Here is a 21520-nt window from a genome sequence, read left to right as displayed (position 1 = left end):
CAGTATGTTTTTGGCCTGTTGGAGGACACAGGAAGAACATCCAAACTCCACACAGAAACGCCACCTGCCCTGGCCGGGGCTCCAACCGGGGATCTTCTTGCTATGAGGCAACAGTGCTACCCATTGAGCCCCCGTGCTGCCCCCGTGCCACCCCTGTGCCAGTTTCACTTATTGGTTACTCAACTGTTTTTCCTATTTTCTAACATCCCTTCGGTTTGAGATTAGAACAACTTTCTGTTACATAAAATTACATCCTTACCCAAACCCAACTCTAACCCTAACGTCAGGCGACAATGGTTTAAAAAGCATACGGAAAAATAGTATAAACCAGCACTAAAAGTGACATCCTAACGCAAACAGCAAACCTAACCCCAAACCGAAGCGACAATTGTTTAATAATAGGAAAAACAGTTGAGGAACCATTATGTGAAACTGACACAAAAAAGAAAGTCGTGGCACGGGCATGTAAAATGGTGGAAATACGTGACAATCTCTTGCAAAACTGAGCAAAATAATGCGTGACTATTTCATGGAAATTTGTAAGATCAGTTGCATCCATTGACTTGAATTCCTTTTGCACACATACAATATTTATGCAATGCTAGGTTGTTGTTAACCCAACCATAAGTAGAAACGACTCAGGTTTATTTGTTAACCCAATATGTATTCTTTTCAATGTTTACCCAGCGTTGGGTTAAAAAAAACAGAATTTAGAGTGTATAAAACTGTATTTGCCTCCTGCAGCATTTTTAAAGATTTCCTGCAACGTAAAAACTGATTTGAATCCTAATTTCCTGCCTTTATTTCCCAGGCCATGAGCTTCCATTCTTCATCCTCCATCATTCCTTGCAAAGTCAACAAGAGCATCTGCACACACCCAGTGAGCAACTGCAGGAAGTGTTTAGTGCTGCCCAGCACACAGGAGCCACAAAAACGCCTCACTTCACCCTTAAATCTAGGACACACACTCCTGGTGAGTGCACTTTCTACACACATAAACATTTGTATGCCCGGACACGAATACAGGCTTTAATGTGCAGCTCAAAGAGTGGTCTCCATTGATGTCTGTGGCTCTCCAGAGCTCTGTAGACCAGTCTGAAAAACCCGCTGTGGTTCTTGACTCCAGGACGGTTTAGGAATATAATAGCCTATTAGTCAAATGTCAAAAACAGACATAAATAAGAGAACAGAAGAGCATATTCAATTTTAATGTAATGAAGAGATGCAGATATGTCGGCTCATAAACGGTCAAAAAAGCAATTTTTCACACCATAGTTTAAAAACAGCCGCTAGCTATGACCTGTCAATTAAATAAGAAGAAAAAAATGCCTGAATGAATTATCTGAATGAATTACAATCAGAAAATGTAATCTTTTGTATTTAGTTAATGCAAGTTAATGTAACCACCAAACAGCAGATATTAGTCTGAATAATCAGCTATCGGTACAGTATCGGTGAAAAAATGTCATATTGGTGTATCTCACTGAGACATACAGAGTAGACTAAAGGATTGAGTACAAGTAAATACTTTTTAGTTCATGTTGCCTCAATGCTTATTAAATCTACTGTAAATTTCATACACACCTTTGAAGTTTTCATGCTAAGCTCTTGTTGGGTCGGAAAATAAGCCTATTTATTATGGTAATGTCTATTTTATCATCATGAAAGCATTTGTAAAAGATAGAAAGGTTGAAAAGGAAAACAGCAACCCTGAGGCACTACAATGTTGATGATCAGAGTATGGTATTTTTGATCATTAACTTTAACAGTCAGTGACCTGTTCCTCATTATAGGCAAGATCCCAGTGACACAAACCAGAACGGAGCTGCTTAAATAAAATGGTGGGACTGTTTATAGGATAGGCAGAGCTGAAGTCATGGAAGAGGAAGCAAACAGTTTTGTAGTTTATAATGAACTGTCAGGTTTACAGCATCTTTGACAGACCTGTTTTCGGAGAAGGCAAATGGAATGGCCATGTCTGCAAAGATGGGCTGGATGTTTGGTCTCCAAGGACACTCTTTCATGTTTTATCGATCACACATGTGAAGAGAACAGCAACAACAGTTAATCGTTGTTGGTGCAGCTACTGGACGTCTGAGCTTCTGAGAATTATTGTTGACTGTTATTTAGTGTGTATTAAAATGAACTACCTTTTGCTGTGCTCAGGGCCATAACTGCTATGTTATTATTATGTCTACACTGTAGTATACAGTGGGTACGGAAAGTATTCAGACCCCTTTACGTTTTCACTCTTTGTTTCATTGCTACGGAAGCACACATGCACTATTATTATTTTTGATTGCTTGTTTTCTCTTGATCTCGATCTTGCGTCCTTGTGTTCTCGCTCTACGTCATCATTAACTGTCGAATTTCAATTCTCAAGAACACAAATACAGAGGACGCATGAAAAGACCCGGATGTGTTCTTGATATCGAGGATGCATTGAGTGCAGACTTGCGCGCTGAAATCTGCGAAGGTCAGGTGACCAACAGGAGATCACACACATCTCACTTCTCGTGTTCTGTGTTCTCGCGACCTTCTGTGTTCGTTCTTCCAAGGTCACCTGGCGTGACCAGTCTTCAAGAGAACGCATTCTTGGAATTGAGAAACAGCCATCGCCTTTATTATACATATCTTTAAGGTTTACTTCCTGACTCCTGAGCAGGGAGCTACACTGCGACCAAAATGGTCGCATATGCGACCTTTTGAACTGCCGTTGCGACCCTAATTTTTAATGGGTCGCAAATGTGCTACCTAATGTTTTAGACAATATGCTATGATTTACTATGAGCATTTATTAAAACAGAAATGTGGATTTTAAGAATACGTTTTATAACATGCTCTGACCCATCAACACGTTGGCTTCATTTTGCGTGAAAGCACGTCGTGTCTCTCCCTATCAGTGTGCGTTTGCGTGCTCAGCTGTTTCTCAATGACGCAAGCGCAGTGTCTTCCATGTTTCTGAACTTGAGCAGAGGTCTTTCTTCACTGAGGACGCGGGACCCGTATGGTTCCGGGTTTATATTTTAAATGGTCTGTCGGGTCCGGTTAGGTCCTAGTTTAATTACTTTGGGTCCCAAGTCTGATTAATGTTGTGTTTATAACCCGAGTCGATCGGAAAACGTGCAGATTCAGCGTGCCTCCGGTTTCTATGGCGATGGTTCTTGTTACGACCACGCGCTGCATTTGCTTTCTCACATTTTTTTTAAGATCTTATTATTATTAATAAACCATATCTTTTCTAAAACCATATCCATATTAAGTTTGGACAGAGATTGTAGCAAAAAGCAATGCTAATGTCAAGTCAATATCACTGAACGAGCAAAGCAATGTAAAGTCTGTCACCGGGACAGCAAGTAGACTTTTAAATCTGAAAAAATGAGTGGATTAAGCTTTTTAAATCGACAAGAGAGAAATAGAAAGATAGAGCAAAAGCAGTAAAAGTGCCTATCTAATAGAAATTATTACCATTATAACATCAGTCATAACATCAGTCACATTTATAATCTATAGACCTGCACTGTCTATTAATATACTATACATAGTATTGTATTATATTGAGTTTGATAAAAGGGGTCTAATTGCTTCATATATCAGTGCAAAAACAGTAAGTGTTTTCGTGGTGCTTTGACAAACAGTGTCAGCTTTGTTAATGGCAAAGAAAGTTTGGGGTGGTTAGATTGATGAAATATAATGTGAAATTAAAACTGCAAGCAGTGATGGAAGGGCCCTCGCACACATGACACCGCCACGCCGTGGCATAAGAATTAAAGGGAACAGTAGTAAATAGGCATTTAAGCATGTAAACATAGGTGAACCATTTAAAAGTGTGTGTGAGTATGAGTGACTACATGTAAATATTGGCACGTAGATGGGTTCAGTCCAGGACTCTTATTGATCATTTAAAATGTAGGGCAGATCTGACTTTGAATAATCAGTGTAAAACATGTTACTTCTTGTTGCCAGCAGGTGGCGCTATGGCTATAAGTGACTATTGGCATGTAGATGTGTTCAGTCCAGGACTCTTGTCAATTATGTAAAGTTTGGGACAGATCAGACATTGCATAATCATTGTAAACATGTCACTTCCTGTTGCCAGCTGGTGGCGCTATAACTATAAGTGACTATTGAGATGAAGATGTGTTCAGTTCAGGACTCTTATTAATCATGTGAAGTTAGGGAAAGATCGGACAATGCATAATCAGTGAAAACATGTCACTTCCTGTTGCCAGCTGGTGGCGCTATGACCATAAGTGACTATTGACATGTAGATGTGTTCAGTTCAGGACTCTTATTAATCATGTGAAGTTTGGGACAGGTCGGACATTGCATAATCAGTGTAAACATGTAACTTCCTGTTGCCAGCAGGTGGCGCTATGACCATAAGTGACTATTGGCATGTAGATGTGTTCAGTCCAGGACTCTTGTCAATTATGTAAAGTTTGGCGACAGATCAGACATTGCATGATCATTGTAAACATGTCACTTCCTGTTGCCAGCTGGTGGCGCTATAACTATAAGTGACTATTGACATGAAGATGTGTTCAGTTCAGGACTCTTATTAATCATGTGAAGTTAGGGAAAGATCGGACATTGCATAATCAGTGTAAACATGTCACTTCCTGTTGCCAGCTGGTGGCGCTATAACCATAAGTGACTATTGACATGTAGATGTGTTCAGTCCAGGACTCTTATTAATCATGTGAAGTTTGGAACAGATCAGACATTGCATAATCATTGTAAACATGTCACTTCCTGTTGCCAGCTGGTGGCGCTATAACCATAAGTGACTATTGACATGAAGATGCGTTCAGTTCAGGACTCTTATTAATCATGTAAAATGTAGGGCAGATCTGACTTTGAATAATCAGTGTAAAGCATGTTACTTCTTGTTGCCAGCTGGTGGCGCTATAACCATAAGTGACTATTGGCATGTAGATGTGTTAAGTCCAGGACTCTTATTAATCATGTGAAGTTAGGGAAAGATCGGACATTGCATAATCAGTGTAAACATGTCACTTCCTGTTGCCAGCTGGTGGCGCTATAACTATAAGTGACTATTGACATGAAGATGTGTTCAGTACAGGACTTTTATTAATCATGTGAAGTTAGGGAAAGATCGGACATTGCATAATCAGTGTAAACATGTCACTTCCTGTTGCCAGCTGGTGGCGCTATAACCATAAGTGACTATTGACATGTAGAGGTGTTCAGGTCAGGACTCTTAGCAATCATGTGAAGTTTGGGACAGATTGGACACTGTATGCCTGAGTTCCAGCAACCTGTTTCATAGCGAAACATCAAACTTTGGCTGGCCGAAACAGACACAAATTTTAATACAGAATCAAATCCTTCGCAATTTAGCATCACAAAGGCCTTAAGATGAGACTCGCCAAATATGATGATGATCCGACAAAAACTGTAGGAGGAGTTAGTTAAAGTATGACTGCTGGAAATGAGAAAAACTGAGCCAAAATCTGAGAAATAATTCAAAATAGCTGACTTCCTGTTTGGTTTAGGGAATTGCTCCAAGAGACTTTTTTGTAGGGCTTGTAATAATACATGAGCATACCGAAATTCGTACATGTAAGTTAAACACAGTCCAAGGGCTGCTGCATTGAATATTTGAAAGTGGCGCTAAAACATGTTCCTTCAGGTTGCCAGCTGGTGGCGCTATGGCTATAAATGAAAATTGTTATGTAGGTGTGTTCAGGTCAGGACTCTTAGCAATCATGTGAAATTTGGGACAGATCGGACATTGTATGCATGAGTTCCAGCAACTTCCTGTTTCATTGGAAAACATCAAACTTTGTCGGGCCAGAACCGACACAAATTTTTACGTTGAGTCAAATCCTTCGCAATTTAGCATCACAAAGGCCTTAAGATGACACTCGCCAAATATGAAGCTGATCCGACGAAAACTGTAGGAGGAGTTAGTTAAAGTATGACGCCTGGAAATGACAAAAACTGCGCCCAAATCACAAAAATAACTCAGAATAGCTCACTTCCTGTTTGGTTTACGGCTTCGCTCCAAGAGACTTTTTTGTAGGTCTTGTCATGCTACAGAAGCGTACCGAATTTCGTAATTGTACGTTAAACACAGTCCGAGGGCTGCTTCGTTGAAAATTTGTAGGTGGCGCTATAGAGCCATTTTCCCACGCCTAATTCCAAAGCCTACACCTCATGTAAATTGTCATCACTCTTGACATCTGTGCAAAATTTCATGAGTTTTCGAGTATGTTTAGGCCCTCTAAAGTCCCGCTGAAGTCGGAGAAGAAAATGAAAAATAATAATAATAATAACTCCTTGAAGAACAATAGGGTCCTCACACCCCGGTGTGCTCGGGCCCTAATTAATATTAATTTTCAATGAATCAAAGTATTGTGTTGTGTCACACATGATTAGTCCTACGTCACATGTATAGTAGACCATTATTTGTCAGGGGGTAATAATTGCCCTTTTCACCGGCTACCACCACCAAGTACATTTCAGATCTGTGGGAAACACTGCAACGTTTAAGAAAACAAGGCGGCATGTGGTTTAAAAGATGGCAAGTAAAATAAAAAGCATATCTGTATGCAATACAGTTTCATTATTGTTCATTATTATCCAGACTGAGAGCGCCTTAATATAACTTGAAAAAATATGTGCGACCAAATCATATTTTGCGCCAGTAACTGAAAAAGTTGGTTGCGCAAGTGCCACCAGTGGAAAAGGTTAGTGTAGTTCCCTGCTCCTGAGGTACCTCCATTGTCAGTGTTGGTAAAGTTCACTTTCTACATGAACTAGTTCAGTTCACAGTTCACAAATTTTAAAGTGCCCGTATTATGAAAAACTCACTTTTTCTGGGTTTTGGGGTGTTATTTTGTGTCTCTGATGCTCCCACACGCATACAAACTTGGAAAAAAATCCATCCATGCTGTTTTGAGTGAGATACAGGTTTCTGAATGTCCTCTGCCTTGAGTCTCAGATTGCGCGAGTTAAAACTCAGCTCCGTTGTGACGTAACAAAAAGTTTCGTCACATTCAGTTTGAATTTTCCCGCCCACCACCCCACTCGCAGGTCTCCACCCACCAGGTAGCTAGAGAGCATAGAGCAGTCACTTGAATGAGACCCTCTGTGCTGTTATCATGTCTCACGGAAATAACAGCGCTATTTGGATATTATGGATTATACTTCCACCTACTTTTAAAAACAAAGTTTTAACGCGTGGTTATTGGAACCCGGAATATCTTATATACAGTGTGTTACGACGCAAACAGTCCTCAGATTGTAGGCGATAAGACCTTCATGCGAAATCTGATGTAAACAACAGACTATGTATCTATATTTCACGGATTATAAGCATTTGTGGACAAAAATGGTAATTGGATGTATTTTATTGGACTTTCATGGATCATTCACACATCTGAAACAGACTGGATTTGATTCGCGATCGCGTTGTTTCATCATTAAAGGTAAGAAGTCACGTTATATTTTGCATGTTGTCATCTTCTGTCACAAAATACTACATTTATGATGCTAGAGCTAAAAGCTTTTTGCCAAACTGACCGAGACCGTACGCCCCGGCTTTTCTGACGAGGCGAGCCTCTAATAACTTTACGGTCCGCATAGATATATACACGGTCCGGACCTCCCGCTAGCTTCTAGCAATTAGCATGTGGTCCACAAGCAGTATACATCCCCGCCGGGTCTTAATTTCTGTAATTTGCGAAAATAATGCATTTGAAAATGTTTATAACGGGAATATGTTAGTATTGTCCAGGGAAAACGAGTGTATTGTTCAGACTGCTACATCACAATTTACGCTGGAATCTTTGTGTGTCATGATGAGTTTGACACACCGAGACTGGGCCTTACAGCCCCGGCTTTTCTGAAGATGCTAACCCCCGAGCCTTATAACTTTACGGTCCGGACCTCCCGCTAGCTTCTAGCAATTAGCACGCGGTCCACAAGCAGTATACATCCCCCGCCGGGTCTTAATTTATGTAATTTGCGAAAATAATCCGTTTGAAAATGTTTTATAATGGGAATATGTTAGCATTGTCCAGGGAAAACGAGTTTATTGTTGTGACTGCTAACGTAACATCACAATTTACTCTGGAATCATTGTGTGTCATGAGTTTCTTCTCCTGTAGTGTACTTATTAGTGATACTTTTCTGCATGATTTGTCTGTTGGCAACATAAACCGTTAATAATAATAATATATAAAATAATAACACAGTATGGTCTGTACTGCTCACGATACCACTGAGCATGCGCACGATCACATGACGTTAGTAGTGGGGCGTGATCAAAGGAGCAGTAGCTCATAAATATGTAAGACTAGCTCAAAACGGCACAATCTGAACTGCCCTGAAACAGAGGCTACTAGAGATGGGTAACAATCTTTTCCTACAAGCTATTTCGAGCAAACAACTTTTGAAACATGCTTTATGGAACTCATACACCTATATAACTTGTGGAAAAGCAGTCATAAGATGGACACTTTAAAATGAACTAGTTCAGTTCAGTTCATATTACAAAATTTTGAACTAGTTCACAGTTCCAAAAATTAACTAATTTATAGTTCTTTTTCCCCATATTATTTAAAAAAAAAAATATTGCCATTATAGCCCATATAGAACCACAGACAGCAATTATTTGATCAGTTTTAACACTGATGATAAATGCGTCAGATTTCATCTTCATATCCAACTTTAAATCCTTATCCAACCAGGGTTTACATTAGCATTGACTGTCTTTTAATTTTTGTATTTGCTTGCACATACCTTGAAAGGCTAGCCGGGTGCATCAAGGGGGTCGCACATCGGGCGAGAAGCGCTGCGAGGCGTCGCATGTAGGACAAATCACAGGTATTGCACACCGCACGTGCACGTTAAATAGCGTGAGCTTAGTCAAAGTCTATTTTAAGATCCAGAATATGCGTAAGCAGCCTTTGTTAATCGTTAACGATTTTGAACAAATATGATGTTTGGCGCGGCAGGGATTTGGATATCAGCAGCGTCTAGTCAGTGTTGTTTGATGACGCATGCAGTCTGGTGGCGGTGTTGCCAAATTGGGTGTTTATTCCGCTACACATTAAGGCCTGTTTACAGTGTGTTTTGGACGGGTTTTCGCCTGGAAGACTCTATAGAAATCTGGCACCCTATTGAATGGCATTAAAGTGAGAGAACGTGCCGTTCACAAGCCCCAGAATGAACGAGTTCACAGTAACGTTCATCAGCCAGTAATACAGTACGTTCAGTTCACGTTCGCCCAAAAGATGAACTAGTTCATGAACTTTCTTTCAATGAACTCGTTCAGGCACAACACTGTCCATCGTCCTGTCCCACAGTTCTATGCATGTGTGCGGATGGGGAACGTGATTGGTCGAGCCTGGTCTCATCACTTTTTACCTGCTCCCTGGCTTGTTATTATTTTCACCTGTGGCCCTCATTAGTTCTCCCTATCTAATGTCCTTGTGTTTGATGTACTGGATTTGTGCGTTTGTCTCCATGCCTGTGAGTATTGTGACCAAGTTTTACCTAGTCGAGTGGAGTGTATGTTATAGTGTCAAGTTAATTGCTTAGTGTTTTGTTTGTAGTCTAGTCAGTGTGTTGTATATCTTGTTTAATGTGTTTTTGCCCCCGTATGGGCTTTGTTTTTCTCCTTTCATTTAATAAATTGTAATTGTTTACTGTGAATTGTCTGCGTTTGGGTTTGTCTCTTGAAAAACCCTGACAGAACTGTTTAATTAAACTGATTGGAGTTGATTAGGAAAGGCAAACACCTGTGGATAAGACCTTACAGCTGACAGTGCATGTGAGAGCAAATGAGAATCATGAGGTCCAAGGAGCTCAGAGACAGAATTATGGCAAGGCACGGAAGGTTACAAAATAATTTCTCCAGCACTCAAGGTTCCTAAAAGCACAGTGGCCTCCATAATCCTTAAAGGGAAAACACCATTATTTTTCTATATTTTACTATGTTCTTACCTTAACTTAGATGAATTAATACATGCCTATCTTTTTTCAACGCATGCACTTTTAATCTTTGTACAGCGCTTTGTAAATGTGTTAGCATTTAGCCTAGCCCCATTCATTCTTATGGCTCCAAACAAAAGTTTTATTTTGTGCCACCATACTTACTTGTGCAATTACTCATGTAACAGTCTTTAAATAGGGAAAACATGGAAGTGTTTGGTGGCTTCTAAATTCATCCCTGTTTGGAGTCATAGGAATGAAGGGGCTTTGCTAAATGCTAACACATTTATATTGTGCTATGCAAAGATTAAAAGCACATGCCTTAAAAAAGATAGGCATGTATTTGTCTAAGTTCTGGTAAGAACATAATAAAATATAGCTGCAAGCAGCGATTCGGGGCCAAGCACCTTTAGCGCAATGAGCACCCAAAGCACAGCAAGCAACATAGAAGGTATCAATAACCCAATGCTCACTGACCACCCAAGGTGCATCAAGAACACAAAGCGCAGCAAGTACCCAAAGCGTTGCAATGACAGAGCAGAACCACCGCAGTGCAGAGCAGCAACAGAAAACATGGCAAAAATAGAACATATGTGAACTACAGACAGGTCAAGAAGAATAGGTGGGAAAGAACAAAACTTTAATAGAAGAAATTAACACCTGCCTCAGGTGGGATTCGAACCCATGAACTCAGGATCTCTATGCATACCACGTAGTGGATGCGCCACTCAGCAGACACAGCTCAAGGGGCAGCAGGAAAGAGATTACAGAAATGCAAGCATTGACATATGCCAATCACCAAAGATGTAGAAATGACACCGCAGAGCAGAAATCACAGAAATACAATGTATATGAGAATCAAAAAGCTCAAGTGAGATTGAAGACAAGAAGAACATTCCGTAGAGTAACGCTATAAAATGTAATATAAAGTAATTAACTATGACAAATACACAACATCACAGGGACGATCAACTTTACAGAGGTTTTTCTCAAAAAAATTCCTAGGTGCAAGAAAAATCTGTTCAGTCATTTCTGTGCGGATTGCTCCAAACATTATACGAGCAGAACCTGGCATAAAATAAACAAAATTTGTAAAAGGAGTAGCGAAAAAATCATTTACCATAAGCCTTACAATAACACATGAACAGAATGATGGAAAATGACAAACGAGGTATCGTTGCAATCGGCATAAACCAGTGAATACAATTTCACAAAGAAAATTAATATCCGACAAAGTATTCAGAAATTATGAGCAGTTCTATAAGAACTGTTATAGTTTATAACCCCTAGGTGGCGCTGTATTCTGACTTCCCAGATACAATCAGGACATCATGCCGAAGCTTCCTACCGATTTTTGCGCCAATATATCCAATACTTCAAAAGTTATAACAATTTATGACAAATTTCAAAATGGCGGACAGGCGGTTCGGTCAAACCCGGCATAATACACATCGACAGATGCGGCATGAGGTAAGGAATCCGTAGACACCAAGATCATAATTTTCTGACAAACGATTCAGAAGTTATGCGCAAAAATAGCCTTTTTTCCTATCTCATGACCCATAGGTGGCGCTGTCACCAAATTTGGCATGGACCCCCATTTCATGGTCGACATGAAGCGTACCAAATTTCATCTCGATTGATCAAAGAATGACCGAGATACAGCTTCAGAACCAATTTTGCGTCAATCTCGTTAAGTTCACGCATTAAATACTTTTAAATAAAGAAAAATATCAAAATTCTGTTCAGTCATTTCTATGCGGCTCACTCCAAAGATCACATGTGCCAAATCTCATAAGAATTGAACCAAATTTGAAGGAGGAGTAGCGAAAAAACGAAATACTGTACATTTCAAAATGGCCGCTACTGTAATGGGTGGAGTCTTACTGTAAGGTATTAAAAACAATAAGCATGAGGAGAGCAATCACGTGTACTAAGTAGAATTTTCATAGAGCAAATGGATCATGAGTTATAACCATTTGAACATTGAATTTTTGAGATGATGGTGGCGCTATAGAGTTACTGCTAGAGACCCCATTTTTGGCCAAATGACTATTTATGACCACCACTACAACTGTGCCAAATTTCATCATTTTCCTACATACGGTTCATAGGGCTGCCATAGACACCAATGGCTAAGAAGAAGAAAAAAGTACAATTCCAATAGGTGTCTCAGCACCTTCGGTGCTTGACCCCTAAATATTGAACAACTGTGGTGTTTTCCTTTAAATTGAAGAAGTTTGGGGCAACCAAAACTCTTCCTAGACCTGGCCATCCAGCCAAACTTGGCAATTGTGGGAGAAGAGCCTTGGTGAGAGAGGTAAAGAAGAACCCAAAGATCACTGTGGCTGATCTCCAGAGATAGAGTTTGAGTTTGGCAAAAAACACATGAAACAGAAGAAATGGACAGCATGTGAGTTAAATATGAGTGTCACAGCAAAGGGTCTGAATACTTGTGACTGTGTGATATTTCAGTTTTTCTTTTTTAATATTTTTTTAAAAACATTTCTACATATTTGTTTTTGCAAGATGCGGTGCTTAGTGTACATTAATGAGAGATAAAATGAACCTTTTTGATTGTAGAAAATGGTTGCAATGAAACAAGAGTGAAAGATGGGTCTGAATACTTTACGTACGCACTGTATATATATAAACATTGTCTTAAAGCCAGCCAAGCCAAGCCAATTGTTTCCTTAAGAAAACTATAACCTTTAAGTTAATGTGAATCTATTCTATAAGAGTGTCTCTTTGTTATGAATCTCTAAAGCATTTCATAATGTTAACAAAGACAGTGGCTGTGCATCACAAGGTCACAAGGCTTTTTTCTTAATGTTATTATTACTGTAGATTCTGACCTGCACATTCTGGAACTTATCTAATAGATAAACAATTACCCACACAGTTCAGCTCAGCCTGCACGCCTCACCCTAACCACTCCATAACCATTCACATCGCAACCATTACCACCACTATTAAACTGTTTGACAGACAGCACCTCTTGTTGACCTGTGACTTTTCACATCACAGTTACATTTAAAAGCTAAATCAATTCACTATGCTACAACAGGTGCACCCGACATCATTTTTACATGAAAGATTTTCAGTATCTCAGCGAGAGAAAAAAACTGATTAAACAATTATGTTTGATTGATCACAGTATTACAGAATATTTAACTTTGAAATAAGCATTCCTTATTATCATATAATAAATGATAATAGGTCATTTAAATTCCTGTCTTGTGTAATTTAATGAAGCACTTGATTAAACATAATGGTGCCAGCCGAGGTCATTTATTAGTAATGGCAGTCCTGCATTTGATGCAGAAGAACATTCAGTAATGCAGGCTTTTTTGATGTCTTATTCTGAAAAATCTCATGCTTAATTCTCTCCTCTTGCAATGCTAAATACAACATTACACTCTACATAAGTTTATGGAAAAATAAATAAATGCGGTGTTCGGAGAAGAAATACTTGAGAACCCTGAAAATGATGCATGCTGTGAGAAAACGGGTAGAAAAAGGTCTGTCTGTCTGTTAGTCTATAGTGTATATGTGTTTGTATAAAGACATCATTACACAGTATACAACGTTTTTCAGTCCACTTGCATAGAAGCCAAATTGATTGAACGACGGCGACACAAAACTACCGTGGATCACATTCAAATATCGGTCCCTTGTGAATAATGGACCTGAATACAAGCAGAATAGGGCAGTCAAATGGATCACAGCACCGTGTGTGTGTTTCAGTTTCTTCATACCTACATTCTTACTTTCATTATTGCATTATTGTTTATTCTATAGTGATTTGCACTTAGAGGATTTTGCAGCGAAAGACAGTCAGATTTGTTAAATTCCAATGAAATGAGTGAAGTGACATTTCAATTACTAATAAGCTTCTTTCACCAATGCTTAAATAGGATTTGTCCGTTGTGTTTTATTGTCAGGTACTTTGCTGAAACACAAAAGAAAGAGGTCTCTAATTGATTGGGCTCTAAGGAGGGGACACTTTAACCAATCGGATGACCACGTCGAGCAACACACCGCCTCTCAAAAGCTATTCGGCCAGTCTCTTTCCTCTATCTGTACTAATGGAAACCTGCCCAAGCCGATAACGGTAAGATTTTTTTTTAAGCGATACTCTAGCCAAATATAAAAATTAGCCCATTATGTACTCACCCTCAAGCAATCCGAGATACATATTTCCATTATCTTTAGTAAAAATCCTTGCTTTTCCAAGCTTATAAAGGGAGAAAACCTGGGATCAGGGAACAACTTCTGACTTTGAAAAAAAGTACATTCACAGAAGTAATCCACACGACTCCAATGTGTTAAAGCAACACTATGTAGTTTTGTTACATTTAAATAATGTCTCTAAAATTATTTCAGTGATAGAACCACTTTTAACTGGACAAATTGTACTGTTGCTGCAATCTGAGCAGCCTCCTAGCTGCTACAAGCACACTCTGAAAGTGGCGGTGGAGGGTAGGAAACACAGCCCCGCCCCTCCCCCTGCCTGCAGAAGAGTGTCTGATAACAGGCACTGTTGCGCTTTTCAACCACATGGGGGAGCTGTAAATCATTTTTACATGGAAACTACATAGTGTTGCTTTAATGAAGGTATTTTGCTGTGATATTGTAAGAAAAATATCAAAAATGTTAACTTTACAAACTATAATAACTAGCTTCCGGTAATGACACCATCTTGGACTCACGCGATTTACGAGAGTCATTGCTCAACATTCCTATGGCAATGAACATTCACTATGCTAAAACTCTTGCATGAATAGAGGGTATGCATTGACGTCACTTTTCCACTTATCAGACAACTGACAATTATCAGCAAAAATACTTTAGTTGGACTTGATAGTGACCCTAGCAACTTGTCAACCCACCTGTGGTCAGTGGATGTTGTCATGAATGATCCATTTACTTCTCCTTTCGGTGTCTTTTGGCAGTCTGTAAAACAATAGCTCCGAATTCTTGTTAATCTGTTAGTACAGTCTATCACACAAATGCTTTTTCCCATGTAGACGCGTTTTCCCCATGTTTTCGCTGAATTCTCAATGTACACAAATTCTGCCGCTCTGTCTTTTGCCACTCAAGTACGCGTAACCACAGTCACTTTCGCCGAAGGTAATGTCACACATATAAAAGTTTGAAATCTGTAAAATGGCATTGATTACCGCAAAAGGCCTTTATTAACCCCTTGGAGCCATGTGGATTATTTTTGTGAAGGAAAAATTTACTTTTTTGGATTTCAAAGTCAGAAGTTGTTCTATGATCCCTACTAAAATAACTCCTAATTTGCTGGACATACGTATCTCGGATTGCTTGAGGGTGAGTAAATCATGGGGTTATTTTGATATTTGGCTGGAGTATTCCTTTAACATCCGTACTGTATTTTCCACCATGCTTCAGGATTATCATGGCTCCAGTGCTGTAGATCTATGATCACAGCTTGAAGTATATGGTGTTATTATGGCCATTTCAGACATCCCAAGTCTCCCGGAAGTTCCGGGAGTCTCCCGCATATTGATAGCAGCTCCCTGATGCCCGCAAATTTGTTACAATCTTCGAACGAGCAAAGGTGTCGCGCACATGGCAGAGAGGGAGGGGGAGACCTTGCGTGTGTGTGCTACTGTGTGTCTTATTAAGCATGTAAGACAGAAAGCATCCTGATTGGCCTGTTTCGGTAAATCAACCAATCAATTGTCAATGTAAGCAGGCTTTTATATCTTCTCCCGAACCAAATTAATCAGTGTATCTACATTTTCTAATACATTATTCTAATCTTGTAAACATTAGTTAATGCACTGTGAACTAACATGAACAAACCATGAGCAGCTGTATTTTATTAACAAAGATTAACAAATACAGTTACAAATGTACTGCTCATGGTTATGTTAGGTAATACAATAACTAATGTTAACAAATGAGACCTTATAGTAAAGTGTTACCAATTACTGCATAGGCCTATGGAAATAAATATTATGCTTTTTATTACGCTTATTGTCCTCCTTTCTTTTTTGGCCGGGGGGGGGGGGATTTAAAAGGCATTTCAAAATAATATTTCTTAAAAATCTTTTTTTTCTTCTTTGTAATGTCAGAATAGGCATTTGCCTGTTTATAATGTGTTTTTTTTTTTTCTTTTTAGGACTTGCTATACCTTCTGTTCTGTGAGGGTCCAGAGACGTGTGGAATATTTCGGCGTTCTGCGAATGCAAAAAACTGCAGGATTCTAAAGGAGCGAATTAATTCTGGGAAAAGCTTTTCACTGCATAAAGAATCTGTGTTCGTCTCTGCATCTCTTATTACAGTCAGTACTTAGTCATCCCAGAGCTCAAAGTTCAGCTTTGAATATACATTCACATAGCCTCTCTTATGTCTCAAGAGCATAATTTGCTTTATGCTAAATGCATTAAATTTTTCTTAGATTTTATCCTACATTACAGTATTTTTTTTGTGTGTGTAGGAGTTTTTACGTGAACTGCCTGATGGTGTGTTATGTTGTGACCTCTATGAAGACTGGATGGAAGTTCTCCAAATCGAGGATCAACAGCAAAAACTTTATAAAGTCCGAAGGTGAGAAGAGTTGAATGAGCTAACTGTGCACTAATACACAACCTGTTCACCTGGTTGCTTTATAATTGCACATCAACACTAGACACCAATTATTAACCTTAGCTCTGAGTCAGTTGACAAGTCAGGAAACCAACTTTTCTATGGTATAACTCCACTTGTAGTGTATAATTGTACATCACCCAAAGAGGCCAATTATTAACCCTTGCTCTGAATTGGTTTACAAGTCGGGGACTGTATTTTCCACTGAAAAAAGGCAAGTGCTACTTGTAATATGGTAGCTGTCAGATGAAACCATTACTTTAGAGATGTTTAAAGGCATTTTGTGATTTTTAGGTACTCTTGTGCTTTCCACAGTGATATGCTATTTTTGAGACACCAATGTGTGCCTGTAATCAAAGCTTCAAACAGATGGTGTTATTATTATTATACTGTAGTCCATAACTTTAAGGTTGCAATTTAAGCTTTTTAAGACGTCTTGTCCTTGAAAAGATTTAATACTTAATATTATATATACATAAAAGGTTTTCAATATTTTTTAGAAACGGAAACGGATGCCCAGTTGAGGGAGTGGGTGTAAACATAGCATTTCTCAAAAGCAATTTTTGTAGGGGACACAAGTAATCAACAGGATCTCACCAAGTTCCATGGGATTGTCACAGAATTTTTCCGTGGCATAATCACCGATTTCCCCTTTTTTGTGGCGGCCATACCACATAATAACATAGCAACTATATCAGCAATTCAGCCATGCAACCCAACGGATTGGCGGTCAAAGAGAAACCCATCTGCGTTCCCAAAAATAAAAAGGATAAGAAAAACAAGGACAAAGAGTACTATATCTGATCTTACAGACATCCCCCCCCCCTTATAATCCCATCCACAGATCCAATGTTCCGATCTCACACATAAAAGGGGAGGGGAGATCAACTTGTTTATAGTAATTGAGAAAAAAGACTGAAAACTGTCTTAGCTTTACCTCCATGGCATTCTCACGGATTGGTTACTCAACTGCTTTTTCCTATTTTCAAAGCATTGTCGCTTCGGTTTAGGGTTAGATTTGGTGTTTGCGTTAGGATGTCACTTTAAGTATTGGTTTAAACTAGGGGTGCACCGATATAGCGGGCGATGATGCTTGCTATGCTTCTCAATGATTTATGGTGAAATGCCGCTACATCCAAAAGCCAGGGGTGGTGTCGTGCAGAAACTCAAAATGTGCTGTAGACGAAGAACCACACAAATGCAGCTCCAGGAAATGGCTTAAGGAAATATTTATATTGCTGTTCTTCAAACCTTTTAAGGTATTGATAATAAAGAATATGAATAATGATTATGTTTGACGAGTGTTGCTTTTTCAAATGCATGTTATAAACGAGACAAATTAACAGTGATTTTAGATCGATAAGGAATTACTGATCAAAAGCCGTAGTAACTTACATGAAATAGCTGTGAATAATATCGGCTGTGCGATTCAGAATAAATATCGGCCACGTATTATTAGTGTATATCGGCATTTATCGGTGCACCCAGTTTAACGATTTATTCTTTTATATTTTCTAAACTTTAAACAATTGTGGCCTGGCGTTGGGGTTAAGGTTGGGTTTGGGTAAGGATGTCATTTTATGTAATCTAACCCTAAACCGAAGCGACAATGGTAAGAAAATAGGACAAAACATTTGAGTAACCAATCCATGAGAATGCCACGGGAAAAATGAGCAAAAAAGTCTGTGACTATTCCACGGAAATTCGTGAGATCAGGTTGCAAGTAATAAATTATACATATGTAAGATGTGCACACAAAGGACCGCCAAACCTGTGTGTCATGAGTGTGGAGGACAGAACCCAAGTGCAGACAGCTCTCAACCAAAAAAAGACTTTTCTTATACTGTATAACAAAAACAACCTCAAGGGGGTAAGCAAGGCAAGAATACAACTGATAACATATAACAAAGACAGGGCAAAAAAAAACAGGACCCATGAAGGTGACATACACAATGATCCCCACAAGACATCAAACACAATGGCTTTAAATAGGGAAGAACTAAACTAGGGAACGAGGACACACAGGTGAAGTAAACTAATAATGATTAATTAACAGGGACACAGGGGCCGGGCAAGACTTGTATTTAATAATAAAAGCTATGTGACCCTCCACACCAAAACAAGACAACAGTGAGGGCTGCCATGCTGAATATGAGGGCTGCCATAACCCTGTCACATAAAACAAGTAAAAAGTAAAAATACATACAAAGCTGACAGGATCATTACAGAATTCCCCCCAAACTACAGGCCACCCTACAAGCCACGTGACTCTCCACACGAAAACAAGACAACAGTGAGGGCTGCCGTGACCCTGTCACACAAAACAAGTACAAAGGCATACAAACCTGACAGGATCATGACACTGTGAAGCAAAGAAGAGTGGACTTTTCCCCCAGTTTGCATTTGTATTTTTACTACTTACACAATTATTTAGTTTTTACAGTTTATTTACAGTTTATTTTATAATAATTGTGGTTTTGATAATACTGCATCCCATCCCTCCACAAATTTATGTCTATGCCTGTATACTGGATGGATGGATCCAGAATTAATCAGTATTCTCATCCCTTACATGCTAAATTAAATAATCACTAATATTAATTATTGTTTGTACTTAATATTTGGTATATGTAGCTACATTTATTATAAAATCTGCCTTGCCAGAGCATGTGTGGTTTCAAGATATCCTAGCTTTGTTTTCTGTGTGTTTGTGCAGTTTGCTCTCCCAGCTGCCGGAGGAGAATGTTACCTTGTTGTGTCACTTGTTTGGAGTGCTGTACAGGATACACAGCCACTCACATGTAAATTTGATGACAGCAATGAACTTGGCCCTCTGCGTCGCACCAAACATGCTCTGGAAATCATCCCAGATCAGCCCTGAGCAGGAGGGAAAGAACACCTTGCAGGTAAACCAGTAAAATAGCAGTTACATGCACAAAAATTCATATATACCACTTCTTTACTTGGGTAGATGACAAGTAAAACATATTACACTTTAATTCAACATCGAGGGCCCTATCTTAACGATCTGAAACGCAAGTGCGAAGCGCAATGCGCAAGTGACTTTGTGGGCGGATCTTGGGCGCTGTTGCTATTTTCCCGGCGGGAGAAATAACTCTTGCGCCAGGCGCAAATCAATAAGGGGTTGGTCTAAAGTAGGTTCATTATTCATAGGTGTGGTTTGGGCGTAACGTCAAATAAACCAATCAGAATGCTATCCAACATTCCCTTTAAACGCAAGGGCGCAAGTTCCAATGAGGTTTGCTATTATTATAACGGATTTACCAGGCGCACGCAAGGAGCGGTTCACAGCCGAGGAGACCGACGTTCTTGTAAGAGCAGTCAAAGACAGAAAAGTTGTTTTGTATGGGTATAGGAGAAACCCACCCAAATCAGCGTAGGTTAAACAGGCGTGAGAGGAAATAGGCACAATTGTCTCATCAGCTGGCATCCCCATCGTTGCGTCAAGCGCTACAATTATGTCAGGAGACGGGGGAATCCCAAGCTTGCCAGCATAAATCGGGCACGCCGTGTAACTGGAGGTGGATCTGCCTCTACACAGATCTGCATCCACCCTCACCGCTAAAAGGGTTTGGGGGCTTTGAAATCGGACCCAAGAAACGCAAGCAAGGTCCAACCCCAAAGTACACTAACAAATCAAGTTCATATACATTACGGTTTCTTATGAAAATATTTTAATCGTTATTTGCATGAGAATTTTTTAACGCAGCCATACAATAAATTAAAACTATCACCACAATGATCACCACAATGATTTCCCTTATCTCATGTGTTAATATTTTTTATTGTAACAATTTTTGATTTGCAAAAATAACTGTTGCATCTGTGTAGATTAGATAAGCAAAGTGTGTGCGCGTCGTGCACGCTATACATTATGGTCAAGCATGCGCCCTTAAAATAGCATAATGAACCACGCGCAACGCACCACTGACTTTAGACTATTTTTTTTTGGTCAGTGGCGCAATTGTTTTTTGAAACTGCAAAATAGCATCAGGGATGGTTTGTGCCGGAACACGCCTCCTTTTTTGCGCTGAACCGCCCAGGGAGCGCAAGTTTATTCCCTAGTTGCCGACGTGCGTCTGTGGAGGGAAAAACCCGTGGTGCGCCGGTGCAAAATACGAATGATACATGCGTCACTGACAAAGTCAATTGCGTTGGGTGCAAGATAGGGCCCAAAATGTATTATTATTATTTCTTACAAAACTTTGTCATTATTTATCAATCATATAAAAAAAAGTATAAAAGGTTTAACCACCAAGCTGTTATATCGTCAAACATCACTCTTAATATACGGTTATTAGTATTTCAGTACCGGTGCATCACTGTTTACTTGATTGTTTAAGCAGACAGTATCTGCGTTTACAGTGCAGAGAAACTATGCTTTGAAGATGGTATCGTTTTCAGACCAGTAACTGGAAGGTTATAGATCCAAAGATTTTGATTTAATGCCGCACACAGCATAAAAGCCTCATTTTTCTGGCAGTTTGCTCAGCACCAATGTTATGCCACTAACACGCTGTCTATAAAAGACACGGGAAAAGCAGACCGCTCTCATTATACCCACTGAAGCTGTCTGTAAATGTCTGAGGCACTGCGACTGCTATCTGCTTTTTTGACCGCTTAGACTCAAATTTAATGATTTCACTCACACATATTTAAAAGCTTGGCCTTGAATTTTAATGAACATTTTTAAATATAGCTTACATTTATATCTGTTTCTGTTCTTTTTTATATTTAATTCCTTCACTCTAAAAATGGCTGGGTTATTTTTGACACATAATGGGTAAATATTGGACATAACAAATGCTGGGTTAAAAATGACCAATGTTGGGTTTGATGCTATGCAACCATGGAGTATAATAACCCAGCAGTTGGGTTAAAACAACCCAGCATTGGGTCATTTTCAACCCAG

General features: G+C 39.3%; 1 protein-coding gene across 1 annotated transcript in view; it reads left to right on the top strand.

Moving 5' to 3' along the window:
* Positions 1-21520, top strand: part of arhgap20b (Rho GTPase activating protein 20b) — a 46941-nt gene that overhangs the window by 14017 nt on the left and 11404 nt on the right. The window contains exons 9-13 of the mRNA XM_065250025.2: positions 812-973; positions 13911-14080; positions 16121-16282; positions 16439-16548; positions 19304-19493. Of these exons, the coding sequence (XP_065106097.2) occupies positions 812-973; positions 13911-14080; positions 16121-16282; positions 16439-16548; positions 19304-19493 (794 nt within the window). The remainder of the gene's footprint in view (positions 1-811; positions 974-13910; positions 14081-16120; positions 16283-16438; positions 16549-19303; positions 19494-21520) is intronic.

Source organism: Paramisgurnus dabryanus, chromosome 5, assembly GCF_030506205.2.
Source record: "Paramisgurnus dabryanus chromosome 5, PD_genome_1.1, whole genome shotgun sequence".
Taxonomy (NCBI): domain Eukaryota; kingdom Metazoa; phylum Chordata; class Actinopteri; order Cypriniformes; family Cobitidae; genus Paramisgurnus; species Paramisgurnus dabryanus.
The sequence above is the reverse complement of the archived record's forward strand: the minus strand, read 5'-3'. Positions and strand labels throughout refer to the sequence as shown.